Here is a 16,916-nt window from a genome sequence, read left to right on the forward strand (position 1 = left end):
GGAATGGGAGTATGCTTGCCACCACCAGCCGCACCATCTGCCATTAGGGGACAAAACTACAGCCTCAGGGTTCCCACCACTCCCAAGGTGGTTTTCAGGTCCCAGCCCTCCGTCAGCGTGGATGGGTTCCAGCGGGATGTGGCTCCCAGACCCCAGGCAGATATTGAACTCCCAAAGTGCTCTGTTAACCATCAATGCCTTCATGTTTACAGTCAATGGGTTAAATCTAGGTGGAGCCTGGACCCTGGGAAGGTGTCTGAGGATGGGGCCTCCAGAGAGGGACCGGATCCCATTAGGGTGCTGGGTTGAAGCCCCACAACAGGATGGACATGTGGGCGGGGAGGAGGAGCCTCCTGTCTCTACTTCCTGTCCCTCTCTACTTCCTGTTCACCTTGGCGTGTTCTCTCTCTCTCTCTCTCTCTCTCTCTCTCTCTCTCTTTCTTTCCCTTTCCCTTTCCCTTTCCCTTTCCCTTTCCCTTTCCCTTTCCCTTTCCCTCTCCTTCCTGTCCCTCTCTGCTCCCCAACCCTCACCACTTCCCAGCCATCACATGGTCCCTCATCGGCCATGTCCTGCCAACCCACCACCCTATTCAGACTTCAGGCTACAGCATTGCCCCGTCGGACCAGCAGCCCTCACCTGGTGCACAGAGACGCCTCACTCCCCCCTTCCTCCCTCCCTAAGTGGCTGCTCTCACTCTTGGAGAAAAACACCGAGCTGACACACACAGACTGAGGCTTCAAGACACTCCACACCCATCTCCCCACGGAGTGGGGGACCCAGGCCACTGCACCGGCCACTCTGCCAACCACAGAGCCCAAGGGCAGGCAAGTCCACAAACCCTGTCACAGCCTCAGCGTCCTTGTCCATCCACAGGTGCACCTTTCCGCACACGCCCAGCCCTGCACAACTGGCAGGAGGAAGGGCAAATGATGCATTAGTTCTGGCCCAGACTGGGGTTGACCTGCAGTGGGCTCCAGGGGAGGTGGGCAGCGGCTACAGCATAAAGATTCCATGCACATGGTCTCCAAGCTGTGCTGGGCCAGAGCTCCACTGCCCACAGTTGCCCCACTGGACACCACAGCTCTGAGGCTGAGCTGGACAGACAAGGCCCACATTGGACACAGGTGGGGCACAGAGCTCTCAGCTTCAGCGGCCTTGCCCTTCTAGCTGTAGGCGGTCAGGTGGGGTGTGGGCGAGGACACAACACCTTCTGGTCACCACAGGGTCTCCCCTGAGAAGACTGGTCCCTCTTGCCACCCTGTTCCCAGGCCATGTCCGGTGATCAAGGTTGCCAGTCTCCATCTCCGGCTGAGCCAGAACAGCTGTGTGAGACCCTGAAGCGAGGGCTCAGCCTTCCCGCATCACTGGGACATCAAGAAGATGAAGTAAGTCCACCTGTGGTCAGCATGTGGTGCCCCCACCCCCATGCACCACGGCCCCCATGCACCTATGGGGGCTGCTTGTCCAGGCATGCCATCGCTCTGGCCTTGGCTGCTGCAGGGGCCCAGCAGCTCCTCCCCAGTGCGGGCAGCAGGGCACCCTGGACAAAGCCCAGGGATCCCTGAAGGGAGATAAGGCACTCAGAAGAGCCGTGAGCGCCAGCAGAAGCCGGGACTGGGAGCTCCTCTCCCACCCTCCCCAGCAGGAGGCTGGACCATCTCAGGTCAGCAAGGCCCAAATGCTGCAGCCGGCTACCTTGGACAGTGCCCCTTTCCCTGGGCAGACCTGCAGCCCTCAGAGACACCCCTCCCTGTCAACCCACCCACATGGGGCTGCAGGCTGGGCATCCCAGAGTCCCAGTATCACTTATCTCCATGTTCTCCCAGGGACCCCTGCCTGACTGCCCTGGCTCTCCACCAGGCTGCAGCCTCTTCGCACTGTCCACACCCCTACCCATTAGAGGACCTTGAAGAGCTTTGACAGAGGAAGGGCACGGGGCACCTGCTAGAGACAGAGCTTGGAGGCGTGCTCAGCCATTGAGTTGACACACACTTGCTAACACCTGACCAGGTGCAGGTGCTATTCTAGAAGGCCACAGGTGCAGGCTGGTCCCCGCCTACCTCCTGCTTCTCCCGCATCCTCCCAGCTCTGGCAGGCTCCTAGAGCCCCTCTAACGCTGGAGCAAGGTCTCCGGAGGTCACCCACAGGCTGCCACAGCCAGCCGGGTCTCTTGGAGGTGACACTCGGCACCCTGGCACACATCCCTGTCGGCCCTCGGCAGCTCCCCACAGTCCCAGTCTGGCTGCCCTCCGCCTGCCTCTGCTTCTACATGTGTCCTTCCTGGGCCTGGCTGGCACATTCTGAGCCTGCTGCCTGCTGGGCAAAGCCTCCCAGCAGTGGCTTTAGGCTGCTGCCTTCCCTGCAGCATCAGACAGCAGCAAGGGCCTAGGCTGCTTGCTAGCCCCGGAGCGTCCCCCTGTCCTGCAGAGCAAGTGCAGCTGAGCCTCCCACTTCTCTGCCTGTGCTCCTGGAGTAAACCTCCTGCCACCTGCCTCAGGGTCCTGCACACAGAGCAGGACAGCCTTGACCTCATTCCTACACTCATGACCCTGCTGGCTGCCCCCTCTGGGCTCAGTGTAAAGGTGACATCGTAACCAGGCCTCCCCCAGGGTAGGTCCCAGGCATGAACCCTCACGCCCAGCAGTGAGACCACCCGGCTACAAGCTGTGCCACAGCAGTTTCTGCTCCCAGACCAGGGGACTCAATCCTGCCCACACCAGAGTCACCCAGAAGTTCAGACAGCCAGCCCATTGCCTCGACCCAAACAATGGAACCACACAGCCTGGGCAGCAGCATTCTGTCCTGACGGGCACCTGTCTGTGGCTGGCCCAAAGCCTGCACCCCTCCCCTGCTCCTGCTGCGTGGTTTCCTGCCTGAAGTCACCCCAGGAGCAAGATGGAGACATACAAGAAGACAAAAACAAAACAAAACAACAGAAAGAAGAGGCGCTGGAGGTGGGGGTGTCCACATCTCCCACGGGTCAAAGGCCACTGTCGCCCATCCTCAACGGCAAACCCCACCTGGAGCCTATGTGGACACACACACTCCAGCTTCAGGCCAATTCAACATGCTTAGCAGGTCATCCATTGGGGTCTACAGCTGGGGACCCTGGAGCGGATACACACAGGTCCTGGCCTCGCAGGGGTGACATGGGTGGAGGATGCCGGAACAGTCACCGCCCCCCTGTCCGGCTTGTTCCAGGTTCCCCTTCACAAGGTCCAGAGAGGGAGAGCAGCCTGTGCGAGGTCACACAGCAAGCCACGAGAGCCAGGAGCCCAGCCAAGAATCTCTCTCTCCTTCCCATCCCACACTCTGCCTGTCTTCGCACACTCAGGAGAAAGCACCGGGCTGCGTGTACTTGGGCATTGTGGTGACCCTGCCATCCACGGCCCCTCCCACTTAGGACCCTCACTGAAACACCCTCCCATGTCCTTGGCCCCACCCCCCTTGACTGAGGGTCAAGGTCTGTCCTGCTGGTGATCTGTTCTTCTGGGGACCCGGACCCGGACCCCGAGCAACTGCTCAAAAACAATCAGAAATGGGATAACCTCCTGGCACAGCCTGGGGATCAGGAGGAGAGCCTGGGGCGGAGCCTGGGGGCAGAGCTGAGCCTCCTTACACAGGCCAAAACCCTGCCTCAGTAACCCTAACTGAGCAGCAACTACAAGCACTAGACCAGGGCAGCACCCACATCCCCAGGCTGGACCGGCGCTCCTCCCCAGGCTGGACGGCGCTCCTCCCCAGGCTGGACGGCGCTCCTCCCCAGGCTGGACTGGCGCTCCTCCCCAGGCTGGACCAGCGCTCCTCCCCAGGCTGGACTGACGCTCCTCCCCAGGGTTCATGGCTCAGTTTCCGGCCTCACCGTGAGGAGGCCATCCCTCCAGCCAGAGGCTTCCATTTCGCACGGTCAGTGGGGAGCAAACCCACAGACAGTAGAGGGCATTCTACCCAGGACTCCACAACGGCGACGGTGGTCGTGACGATGATGGGGACGGAGGCTGACCATGGTTGGCTGCTCGGGAAGCACCAGGCCAGGCACCTTTTGTGCCAACTTTGTCACCAAAGCATTGATCACTACTATTGTCAGCCCAGCACTGACTCAGTTGGGAACACCAAGGCCCTGACACTTCAGCGGCTTGCCTGGAGCAGCAGAGCTGGGCCAGGTCTTCCTCTTGGGTGCCCACTTACACCTGAGCTGGGAGCATCACCCCACCCCCTACCAGTGTTTAAGGAGAACATTTGCATCCCAGAGGTTCCTAACAGGCAACTCGCACTTCCTCTGTGACGCAGCTGGTGCCAGGCTGCACTGGTTGGGGCCACAGCAGGTGGCAGATCTTGGCTGCACATCAGCCTGAGAAGTCTGTCCCCAGAAGGCAGGCTGAAACACGATACCCATGTGCCATATGGGAGAGTAGGACTCCATTACTGCCACCAGTGGGCAATCTATACACACACACACACACACACACACACACACACAGAGCCAGCAGGAAGGTCAAACTGTCACCAGGGGGCGCTCGTAGAGGGATCACTGCTGGTCCAGTTGGAGCCCAGTGTCCAGCTTCTCTCTGCACCTGCCAAGAGCTGAAGCAGCCCAGGGACCCTCACCAGGAGCCCACTGGAGGCACTGCCCAACCTTGGGCTTCCAGGCTGCAGGGCTCAGAGCTCTTTCAGTGGTTTCTAGCTGTCACAGCCCCAGAAGGCAGGGGAAGGCAACCAGAAACACAGATCACCTCACAAGTGCATACAGAGGAACAGGAGTATGCAAGTGGAACGCACTCCAGCTGCCCCAGACCACTGCACACCAAACCACACCTGCAGCCAAGGACCCTCCCTGGCGCTCTCTGTGTGCCTTCGGAGGGTACAGCCCTGCCCGCTCACTCGCCAGGCTGAGGACCAAAGGGGCCAGAACACAGCAGGTGCCTCCTGACCGTTAACGCTCACTCTAGGTCTCCAACAATCAGCCCAAAGAAACAGCAGGTAGCAGAACTATGGAATAGATGGAGGGTCTTAAGCCCAGGAAAATTACAGAAAGAATTCCAAAAGACACAAGGATGTGCAATTTATTTACCAAACAATTACAGGGCAGCGGGGTCAGCATGAGGGCACAGTGGTTGCAATGTCTGCTTTAAATGCCCATACGTTATGGCTAAGTGCCAGGCTTCGAGGCCTGGCCACTCCACGCCTGAGCCAACTTTCTCTCAGCTCCCAGGAGGCGGCAAGCAGATGGCCTCTCAAGGGCTTGGGTCCCCGTCGCCCGCAGAGGTGACCTGGACAGCGCTCCGGGCTCCTGACTTCCTCCTGGACCATCCTGTCTGTAGTGGGCATCTGGGGCAGGGGGATGACCCAGCAGATGGAAAATCTCTCTCTCTCTGGAAAAAGTCATGAGGTGCCAATGCCAGAGGTGTACTTTGCTTTCATGTGATCAGCACAAGGGAAGGGGAGGGGACAGGAAACACACAGGAGTACACAGGCAGGGTGCAGGGGCAAGGCAGTCACCCTGAGAGAATATAGAACATTCCAGGGCCAGTTTGCTTGGGAAAGATTATCCAAGCCTGAGGGGACTGGGTATTTTTTTCCTGGTGACAGGCAATCTTCTCCAAGCTAAAGCTGTGCATTGATGCTTTTTTCCTTTAGGTGCAAATCACCCCACAGGGGAGAAGCAGAACCCAGACAGCCTTGAGGAGGCTGGGCTCGGGCTTTATGAGCCAGGAGGCCAGGGGACAATGTTGCGCAGACACACTTCTAATCCTGGCCAAATCCCAATTCTGACCCTCAACAGCTATGCTAGACACTGCCTCATGTGTACATGGAGGTTGCAGCAGTACCTGCCCTCACAGCCGCCACATGCAGAAAGTAAAATGACATCTTTCAAGACGCTTAGGAAGATAGCAAGCACATGACAGGAAGATATTACACCCAAGTGAAAGACCAATCCTGCCCAGGTCATCTAGCTGGTGACATCAAGACCCATGCAGGGACCCAATGGCAGGTGCTTCCTGGGTGCTTCTGTCATGGACCCTGCCCTGGACGCTGCAAGGTACACAGGGCAGGACAGCCAGGAAGGACTTCAGGAGCCTGCAGCCCTGGCTAGATGCTGAAGGGGCAGAGGGACACAGGGTGGCAGGTGTGCTGCCCGCTGGACGAGAGGTTCAGGAGAAGCTGCGGGTGCAGGCGGGCAGGGTGAGGGTCCGCGTCTCCTCAAGAAGCAAGATGCAGAGCCCACGGAGGAACCCCCTGAGGGGCAGCACTAACAGACCTGTGACCAGACCATGGGGTGGACCCCCCACCAGATGGAACTGTAGCTCATGGAAAGAGGTGGGGGCGCAGGCCCTGGTCACTTCCCCCTCTACCATCTACCTATGGAAAGACAGAGGGGGCAGAGTCATCTGTGAATGGTGACAACATCCCAGGGCCTTGAACCTGGGGCTCCCTGCCACACAAGAAACCTCTGCAGTTACAAAGCTGCCCCTTCCATGTCGGGGTGACCTGGATGCGCCAGGACCACAGACACCAGCTGGTTTGGTCAGCAAGTGGGCGGCAGGTGCAGAGGCGGCTGCGATGGGAAGCGGAGAGGGTGGGCAGATGGCCTCCAGGGTGCACACTGGGTACACAGGCGGGTAGGGAGGTAGATGTGGCACTGAACGGGTAAGTGAGGCTGTGTGCCTGGGTGGGCAGGTGTGGAGAAAATGGGGGAGGGGCTTATTGGCTACCAGGCTGGCTGCACCAGAGTGAGAAGAAAGGCACGCATCACTCCTACCCCTGGCCCTGGCCACTTACCAGGCCACCGCCCCAGACAGGGGCTGCCTGGGCGCCGAGCTGCTCACGCAGGCTCTGGTTCTGCTGGGCGAGGTCCTCCACGCGGCCCTGCAGGCCGATCTCCGACAGCTGCAGCCCAAACACGCAGCATCGCAGCTCCTCCAGCTGCGCACGGAGCCGGCACTCGGTGGTGCGCTGCTCCCGCAGCCGGCGCGCCGCCTCCTCCCGTTCCTGCTCCGCCCTGGCCTGCAAAGCGCGCAGCTCAGCCGCCAGCGCCGCTGCTTCCTCCTCAGTTCCCGTCGTCGCGTGGGCCGGAACCACGGCCTGGGGGCTGCCCCGGGTGACGGACGCTGGAGTTGCGGCGTCCAGCTGGGCTAGCAGGCGACTCGCGACGCGACAGAGGTGCCGCACATCCCGTTCCAGCCGCTTCACCTGCGCCCGCAGGACGCGCTCCTGCTGGCGAACCAGACCCAGCTGGCGTCTCTGGGTCTGCCGGCAGCGTTCCAAGGCCACCGCCTGCTGCCCCAGCAGCTCGTCCTTGCGCCGCAGCCGCTCCCGCAGCCGCCGGGTGGTGCTCTCCTGCTCCCGGACCTATAAGTTGGCGGGGAGGAGGGGTCAGGAAGGCCTAAGGATTCCCCCACGCAGTTCGCGGCGGCTCTGGTCGTAAACACTTCCATATTGCGCACACGATGCATTTTTCTATCAACTTTTTTTTTGCATCAAAAAATTACTTTTCTCCCTAGCTGGAGGGTTATGGGGACATCCCCTTAAATTCTGCAGGTGACACGCCCCTCCCATACTGGGCCTGTACACCCACCAGACTCCTGGGTCCTCGGAAGGGAAGTACAGCAGGCAGGACAGGCAGCAACAGGCAAGGTGTGGGGCGTCCATCCAGATGTTTGCAAAGAGCAGCTGCCAGAGTCCAGCCTCATCACTCTCACCCAGAATCAGCTGTCAAGTCCACCTGGCAGCAATGGCAGCAGCCTGGCTCTTGCCTCTGCACCCTTGGAAACAACCTGGGGAGCCCCTTTCTTCTGCCTCAGCCTTTTGTCCATCCCATGGGGCCACCAGCCTGTGTCCATTCTCACGCTGGTCTCACTCCCCTCCCTTGGCTGTGAGCCAGCCTGCCAGGTGCACCCCAACACCCTGCACCCCAGCATGCAAACTTTCTTGCTTTTCCGAATTAGCTCAGGCCAGCAGGTGCAGCCACCTCCATTGTTTGGGGTCGCTGTGGGCAGACCCACCAGAGGGAAGGAGCGGATTCCTAGGGTGGGAGGGAGAGGTTTGGGGAGCACTGTGCCCCCAGCGCTGGGAAGCAGATGACCAACTGGGGGCAAACTCCTGGAAGCAAACCTCTCCCAGCCTGACAGCACAGTGTGCTTACTGGGTTCACCATGGTGCCCACTGGTGGGCATTCACAGATGCCTGGGAGGACCCCGGACCCCAAGCCACACACATGGGGCCTAGGAGCCTTGTTCGTGAACTCCTGCAAAACCTCTTTTCGAGACACGGATGTTTCTCGCGGATTTAGGGCTAGCGGTTGGGGTTTGGGTAGCAGTGCGAGAGCGGACGCTTACGCAAGCCCTCCCCTGCCTCTATCACCACATCTCTGAACTTTCACCCCTCAGCTGGAAGTGGGGCTTGGTGACAGCACACACATCACGGTGGGTGATAAACTGGCGTGCCTGGGGCTGAGAGCTCCCCAGCCTGCAGACACAGCTGCCTCTGTGCCCGGTCTGCCACAACACACCTTTTCCAGATACTTCGTAAAGACCCCCTCCCAACCCTGTGCATGAAATTTAGGGTTTTTGTCTTGCCAAAAATAGTTGCATTCCTGTTCTGTGTTCCATGAATTTGAACAAATTCCTTTCGTACAGAGGGCTGTACTCCAAAACTCTTCCAGATCTTTCCCCAGAGGGTGCCTGTCCCTGGTGGGGACTCACGCCCCATGGCTCTTACCCTCTCGGGACCATCCCAGTGGGAGCCCTCACACTCCTGCACCTGCCAGGATCCAGTGTGGATGGGCACCTGCCTGGCCATTCCCTGGGGCACCTCAGAGGCTCACTGCATTCTCCTTGGCCTCATCCTTCCCCCACCACTCTTGAAATTAACAGTGACTCTAGTGTCCTCCCAGCTCCCCAGGGACTTCTTACCATAAAGAGCTTATGAGGCACCCCAGCTCCTGGCATCCCCACCCACCCATGTCTAGCATCCCACAGCGCGGGCGAGGCCGTCTCTAACCCCCTGGTCTCCGCATAAGTTGTGCCCCGTGTCCCACCGCCGGATGCAGTTCCCATCCCACTGGCTGGCAGGGTGCAGCCTGCAGCCTGAACCTCGCCCACCCCCTCCTCCCCCAGCCCATGCTATGAACGTCCACCATCGCTGAGCCGGGAGCCACCAGAGACCTGAGTGCTCCGCGGGCAGCTGCCTCTGCTCTGTGACGGCTCTCCTCCCTCCGTGACGCTGTCCTTCAATGTGGACAGCATGGGCAAAACACCCCCACCCCTGACTGTGAGGGCGCCGCACTGTAAACTCACCCTCGCGGCCAGGCAGGGCAGGGCTCGATATCACATTATTCCCATTGCACGGAGACCACTGCTGCCCAAGGTCACACGGCGAGTAACTGGCAGAGCTGTGGCCCGGTTCCAGAGGCCACCCTTTGACCACTCTGGGGACCTCTCTAACTGTCCCCAGTCTCCTTCATCTCTCTGTCCCCAACCATGAGAACGCTGTCCGCAACACAGCCAGGTGACCCTGAACCATCGCCCACAGCCCGCGTCCCATTGCCTGCGGCTGGCCTCTCCTTCCTGCCTGCCAACTCTCTCTCCGCCCTTCTGGCAGGTTCATCCACACCTCCTCCACACTTTTGCTCCCTGGGCCCAGCATACCATTCCCCATACAGTCCAACTCACCTGGACCCACTCCTGGCCCCACCTGCCAGTGCCCACACAGGGGGCCCAGCCCTCCCCGCCACGGCAGTGCTTGTACCTGCTTCCCGGCTGCTCTGAACCCCTATATGCGGGAGAGAGCTCCCTGGGGACAGGTCTGCACAGCTCCTCCCGTCTTGGCCCTGGTTCACCTCAGGCACAAAGTCCACTAAAACGACCCTCTGGTGAGAGCTCCCAGCAACGCTCTACCACCACCCCTGCCCCAGGGTATCCCAAAGGAGGAGGAGCTCCAGAAAGGGTGAAGCCAAGGCCACTGCCTGTACCCTTGGAAGGGTTCCCCCAGGCCTGCCTCACGCTGACCTCGCATGTCCCCACCCGAGCAGGAAGAAGAGAGGATGCCGTACCCGGCCGGCCAGCTCTGTCTGCAGCGCCTGCAGCGTCTCCCGGGTGCGGAGCGAGGCACTTCTCTCCCGGACCACACGGGTGCCGAGCTGGTCCACCTTCTGCAGGAGCCTCCTCTCCGACAGCTCCAGCTCCTGAATTCTGCAAAACAGCAGGGGGCATAGGCTCAGGGCCTGGGCACAAGGAGGCATGGGCTCAGGGCGGGACAGGGAACACACAGATGTGTCAGGTAGGGGAGGGCGCAACGTGTGTGGACCCACTCAGCCTCCTCTGGTGTCGCGACAATGGGGCATCCCACCCACTGCTCGCGTCTTTCCTTCGGGTATCCACTCTGCCTCCATGCTATCATTTGAAATCGAAGGCATCAGATATCAGACACCCCACAGATGCTCTCACCCCGAAAGCAGTCACCTGCATTCTGAAAAGAGTGGCTGAGAGCGATGAAGCCTGAGCCACTGAGTAGGGCCGTCTGTGTGCACCGGCCCACCTCCTTGTCACATGGCCGGCCTGCAGGTGACTCCAACCACACACAGGTAACGGAATCCGAGAGGTCAGGTGAGACAGGGGCAGCCCCCAGCTGGAAGGGGATGGCTTTCGGAGAGCTCAACTGGAAGGAGACCCACGCAGGAAGGAGGTAGAAAGCCTGAGAGGAAGTGGGACTACAGCTCCCGCCAGACGCAGAGCGAACACAGAGGCTTGCCTGTCCCTGCCTGGGCCCCGGAGCTGTCGCCCTTGCCTGGAACATGGGAGCCCATGGCACCCCTGTGACATTCTCTGCCTGTCTGCTGGACCTAGCCCGAGCGCCCACCAGGCAGACTGGCCAGGACACGCTCTGCTCCTGGGGCAATACCCTAGCTTTTCCTCCAGACCCTGCCATCCAGCCGACCTCAGGGCCTTCCTTGGGCTAGCCCAACCCTGGGACCCTCACTCCCGTGTTCCTGTGTAAGGAGAGAGGCCACAGGGCCCAGCTCAGTGCAAACCTGTAAAGGTGAGCTACAGTACCGATCACTGTTGAAACTCCGCTCCTGCGACGGGATCCCAGAAGGGATGGGACGGGGAGAGCTCTGTTGTGTGCATGGCCTCAGACTCTCCCAGCTGGCCCAGAGGAGCTGCCCCGGGGGTCTCCATGAGGAGGGCTGGGCACCTGCAGGCTGGCTGTGACATTTTCTCTGTTTCTGGAAAGAAAATCTCACCTTCTTCATCTCTGTGACACACCCGAGCAGGAAGGAGAGGCCCACACTTGATGCTGGCCCTCTGCCACACCTATGCGAGGCTAGGAAGGACTAAGCCCAGGTGGGTGAATCCCGGCCCCCTGCCCCACCAAGGAGTCCCAGGCCCAGCCCTGGAGCCCAGGGATGAGAAGGTGATTGAGTCAAGGGTCTGGCAATGGGGCTATTCCCGGGCCACCCATGGGGCGCGGGGTGGGGGATCCTCTGCAGCCACAGTATCCTTATAGACAGGAGCAAGGTGCTGTAGTGCTGGCCTCTAAGATGCAGGGAGAGCCAGGGGCCAGGGACGCCACGACAGCCACTAGACAGAGCACAGCCCAGCCACACCTTGATGCCAGCCCATGAGTATGCCAACCCCGTAAGGCTCCTCTCTGACTTGCATCATGGCCATCCACCTTGCATCATTCCAAGCCACCAGGTTTGTGATCGTTTGTTGCCACTGGAAACCAAGGCACACACTGTGCAGGTCACGCTTCCCTGAGGAATGACAGAGTTGGCACCACACCCACCTGCAGTGTGAGGAGCCCTCTGCCTCGGGAAACTCCCTCGGGACAGCAGGTGCACCTGCCCAGGACGGCCACTGCCCCACTGCCCAGCGGGCTGCCTGGGTGCAGGTCCCAGCTACCCCTGTGTGGCTCGGGGTGGGACACTGGATAGGCTCAGTCACTTCACTGCATGGCTTGTTCTGTAAGTGCTGGTGATAACACTACATTACAGTGGGTAACACCCATGCAGTGTGGCACCGAGCACATGGCCGTGCATTTAACTGGATTCAGATTGGAAACAAGCATGCAAGACACTGCCATGGGAGCAGTGGGGGTGGGCTGTCCTCCCTCATCTCTGATGAGCCGCTGTGTTCTTTGTAGATTCAAGATTTGTACCGGTCGACACTGCCATGGGAGGGAGTCCAAGGAGCAGTACAACCTGGCAGCCTGTGCCAGCCAGGCCAGCCCTTCGGGAGATGAGCCTGCAGCCTGCAGCCTGTGCCAGCCAGGCCAGCCCTTCGGGAGATGAGCCTGCAGCCTGTGCCAGGGTCGCACAAGCAGAGTCTGGCTTCAGCTCTTGGCAGCCCCAGATGAATGGGCTCAGGCCTCTGTTTCCCTGCAAGTGCAGCTGACACGAGCCCACCCACACATGAGAGCATGTGGGATGGGGACGGGAGGGAGCCCAACTCCATGCCAGCTGCCTCTCTTCTCTCACCCCTGCCACAACTCCAGCACCCCTGTGTTACACACACACCTCTGCCCCCACGCACCCCTGTCCTGCAGGCTGGGGCTCCCATCAGCAAAGACAGTAGCTCAACATGGTCAAGGACAACCTCAGGGGGCCCAGCACAGAGGCCCCCTTCTGGCCACCTCCATGGCTCTCCCATTGGAGGGGTGCCCCGCCCCACTTCCCCGGGGCCTGCTGACCTGGTTGGCCCGGTCAGTCTCTGGAGGAAGAGTTAACTGTGCCAACAAGTGCACATTGCCCAGCTGTTGTCCCTGCCTCAAGCGTTCAACATCCAGGGCTCAGTCATTGGCAGGGCTGAGTTCCTCCCAAACCCCCACCTGCAGGCCTAAGCCTAGGACCTCAGCAGGTGGCCAAGCAGGGCCCTCACCGCAGGGGTCCACATCCTTCCAAGAAGGGGCTGTCAGGCAGGGGGTGGCCACATGGAGACACAGGGAGTGCTCAGGGTAAAGCTTTGGAAGGTCCCGCCTCCTCTCCAGGAGAGAGCATGGGTTTGGGAGAAACAAACTGGATCCTGTGTCCAACCCTGCCAGCCTCAAGGAAACCCACAGAGATAAGCAAGCACAGAAGGCGCTTCAGCGATCACAGCCAGTCTCCAAGACCTCAGGGGGGTCTCCACAGCCTGGGTGAGCCACTTGAAAGGCACTTCTGTCCAGGGGCCCAGAGGAGCCAGGACCGAGGCCACCAGCAGGTGCTGAGCCCCAGGGGATGCTACAGAGCAGAGGAGACCAGGGTTCCAGCCCCCTCCCTCCCTGTCGGGCTTCCATGAGCAAAGGAGCCTGGGAAAGCTCAGGGGCCAAGCCCACGGGAGCCGAGCCCACAGGGGCCAAGCGGAAAGGACCAAGGCGTCAGCAGCGGTGTCTCTGTCCAGCTGAATTTGGCCAGCTTCCACGATCACGGCACACCAGGCTGTGCAGGTGCACACAGAGTTCTGGCAGCACAATTACCTGCTCCTCAGCACAGACTCCAACTCATCCATGTCTGTGTCCCCAACTGCCCATGGCTTCTGCTCGGAGGACTGCTCCCCAGGCACGGCCATGTCAGGGCAACCAGCCACTGTCTCTGAAAGGCAACCTTGCCCCTCACCAGTGTCCTCCGCGTCCTGAAACACCCAGCGCGTGTGGAGCTTCACAGTGACCGTGTCAAAGCCCTCACCACTGGGCGTCTGGACCACGTAGCTGAAGCTCTTCTCAGTCGGACCTCTGGCCGTGGCGGGCTCCATCCTGCAGGTATGGCGTGGGGCGCAGCTCTGATGAAGTGAATTTACTGCACGGACCGGAGATGTGGAGGTGGTCACGGCAAAACATCCTCCGAGTAGGGTCGGGGCAGGTGGATTATTCATGAGCAGTGCCTTGGTGTCCCTCGCACGAAGGCCATGCAATATGCATGAGCGCCTCTCGTCTTGCAGGCCGGCCTGCCCAGGCTCCCTGCAGTAACAAGACAGAAATCTCACTTGGAATTAAATGCCCCATGAGGCAGGCAAGGAGGAAGAGTTCCGGGAGAGGCAACCAGAATGTTGCAATCTTCTGCAGTTACAGCTGCCCAAGTGTCCTCCCTACAGTGAGCTTTGTCCCAAACTTCCATGAGCCCAGGCCCTGCTCATGGAGGACTCGGGCCTGGACAAAAGACCTGGGAAGTGAAGCTGCCTGGGGCACCACTTGTGCCCCATGGTCCTCCCGTGCCTGACCGATTCTGATTCTCCCCAGGGTCCTAGCAAGGGAGCGTTAACGGGTCCAATTCACAGATGGTAAGGCTGACACTTGAGCAGGTGGAAGGGTCCTGCACAGGCAGGACATGTTTCTGAGTGTGACCTGGAATTACGGAGCCTGAAGCCCAGAAGAGGCTGAGGCTGGGAAATCCCAGAGAAAGCAGGACTCGCAGATGGGCAGCTGTGGGCATGGACCTACTGGGGCAGGAGCGGGGCAGGTGACAGGAATAGAGAGACTGAGCCAGTGCACACACGGAAGGGGAACTGGAGCTCCCGCAGGTGCAGACCATATCCATGGAGGCTCTCAAAGGCTTAGTGTCTGTCTGCTGGACAGCAGGGTGACCCCAGAGCCAGCCAGAGACCAGGAGGTATGTAGAAGACAGGTGCCACAGGCAGGCCAGGGCAGAGCGGCATACAGACGGGTACGAGCTGGAAATGGGCGCTCGCAGCATCTTGGTGAAGCTGGGAGCGTTTGCTGAAGGAAGCTGATGACGTTCCTGCCTCAGCTCTGACGCAGTCGGCCCCAGTGTCGGGGGCGGGGTGGGGGGTGGTCCCAAGCCCTTCCCCCTAGGCACCCAAGCCCACACATGCTCCAGTGCCTTCTGTCATACGCTGAGTGTCTGCACTCAGCCCCTCCCCCAGACTTCAGGTCTCCTCCAGGTGTGTCTCAATACCTTTCAGCAGGCTCAGGCTGTGCAGACACTGGCACATGCGCTGCGCTGCTCAGGAAATCACACCAAGACAAAGCGGAGGGGAGGGCAGAGTGGTGCAGTGGGTTACACCGCCGCCTCCGGAGACACCCATATCCCGTAGCAGTCCCACCTCATTCCCCATCCGCCCATCTGCACACACACACCCTGGGAGGCAGCAGGAGAAACTCTGCAGATGTGGGGTTTCTACCACCCAAGTGGGAGACCCAGGCGGAATCTGGGCTCTGACTTCAGCCAGGCGCATGTGGGGAAGGAGCAACCACTCCCTCTGTCGTTCTGCCTCTCCCAAATAAGCAGAGTTTGAAAGGCCTGCACCTGTTCCAGTCAGACACAGCATCTTCTCCCTATAGAGGGGGAGCCTGTGGTTACAGAGGGCTGACAGCAAACCCTTCTAGAAGCTAAACAAGCCTTTTGCTGCTTGAAACCCCAGAACACGTCTCCAGGAGACCCAGGACTGTCCGATTGAAACCTGAGCACTCAGCTCCCATCCTGGCTCGGAGGAGGCGGCCTCAGCTCCAGGTACTGGGCTCCGTGCGTGGCTGAGTTTCCTCCTGCCGTAAAGACCGGAGCTTGCTCTGTTCCATACAAGAGTAAAGTACGCAGAGGATGGTACCCAGCTGAGCTAGGCCCACACATGGCGCTCACATGTCTTCTGGCAATGTGGGTCTCATGGTCACAGGCCCGGGCTCGCCCTGACTTTGTTTCCTGCTGCCCAGGAAGCCATGGCCCACCTCGAGCAACAACCACAGCCACAGGGGGTGGGGTGAGGGACACTTCTCACCTGTGTGCCGAGCGCTGTGGATGAACTGACTGTGACCTTGGCCATCATGGCACCAAGGCCCCCAGGCAATGGGCAGTTACAACCAGGCTGGCTACCAGCAGGAAGTGCCAGCAGGGTCCCTCCTGTGCTTGTTGGGGGACCTTGTCCCCTCACACCTGTGCCAGACAGAATGGTCCTGCTCCCCCTACCCCGATGGGCTGTGCGGATGCTTCTGAGGACAATTTGTGCAGCCTCTCCTGCCAGCAGCCTGGGGCTCTCAGGGCTTGCAGAGGGCTCTTCCCTGGCGCTCCCAGCAGATGCTTCGGGAGGTGAGGCTTCGGACCCAGAGCTGCAGGCATCATTCCGGCTGTTACGGCAGGAAGGTGACCAGGCCGCAAGTGACTGCACATGTCGGGCTTCCAAGCCGGGGTGTTTGTGTGTGTGGTGTGTGTGTGCATGTGTGTGTCTGTGTGCACATGCACTGAGCAGGTGGGGGAGGCACACTGTTCCAGTGTGTCTTCTTCAGGCAAGCACTTCAGTGCATGGAGACTTGGCCACCGGCTGTTGGGTGGTCCCTGGGGCTGGGGCAACACGATCTGGGATGAAGCATTTGGATTCTAAAACCAGACGGGGTCATTCTTGGTGGTCTGACTGGATGGTGGCCTCTGCCCAGGCCTCCCACCTGGTGGACACACTGGGATCCGGTCTTCTGTGGGGTCCCCTTCCCTGCCCCCAGCTCCCCTCCATGGCTCGAATTTCTTCGTTTATTGTCTCCACATTTGTGCTCATCAGAAAGTGCAGGATCGGCTCCTTCTGCACCAGAGACATGGAGGGCGACACTGCCCTCGGCCAGCAGCGGCCCCGTCCTGCCCTCGGCTGGCAGCGGCCCCGTCTGTCCTCGGCCAGCAGCAGCTCCATCCTGCCCTCGGCCGGCAGCGGCTCCGTCTGTCCTCGGCCAGCAGCAGCCCCGTCTGTCCTCGGCCGGCAGCGGCCCCGTCCTGCCCTCGGCCGGCAGCGGCTCCGTCCTGCCCTCGACCGGCAGCGGCCCCAACTGCCCTCTTGGTCAGTGCTTCTTTCCCCACGTCTTTCCGGCATCTTCTCTTCCCCATGTTGTGGATGCAGCAACAGCAGGCGTCACCTTCTGTGGAATCCCACTCCCAATCTGTGGTGACAGGCCAGCAAGGACGTCCAACAGCCAACAGCAGCTTCTCCTCCCCAGCGTCTCCTCC

At 60.3% G+C, this 16,916-nt stretch overlaps 1 protein-coding gene across 1 annotated transcript in view; it reads right to left on the reverse strand.

The window, feature by feature from the left end:
- Nucleotides 1-13,731, reverse strand: part of C11H4orf50 (chromosome 11 C4orf50 homolog) — a 30,220-nt gene extending 16,489 nt beyond the window's left edge. The window contains 3 exon segments of the mRNA XM_058670394.1: nucleotides 6,782-7,351; nucleotides 10,053-10,191; nucleotides 13,457-13,731. Of these exon segments, the coding sequence (XP_058526377.1) occupies nucleotides 6,782-7,351; nucleotides 10,053-10,191; nucleotides 13,457-13,731 (984 nt within the window).
- Nucleotides 13,732-16,916: the final 3,185 nt, after the last annotated feature.

Source organism: Ochotona princeps, chromosome 11 (genome assembly GCF_030435755.1).
Source record: "Ochotona princeps isolate mOchPri1 chromosome 11, mOchPri1.hap1, whole genome shotgun sequence".
Lineage (NCBI taxonomy): Eukaryota > Metazoa > Chordata > Mammalia > Lagomorpha > Ochotonidae > Ochotona > Ochotona princeps.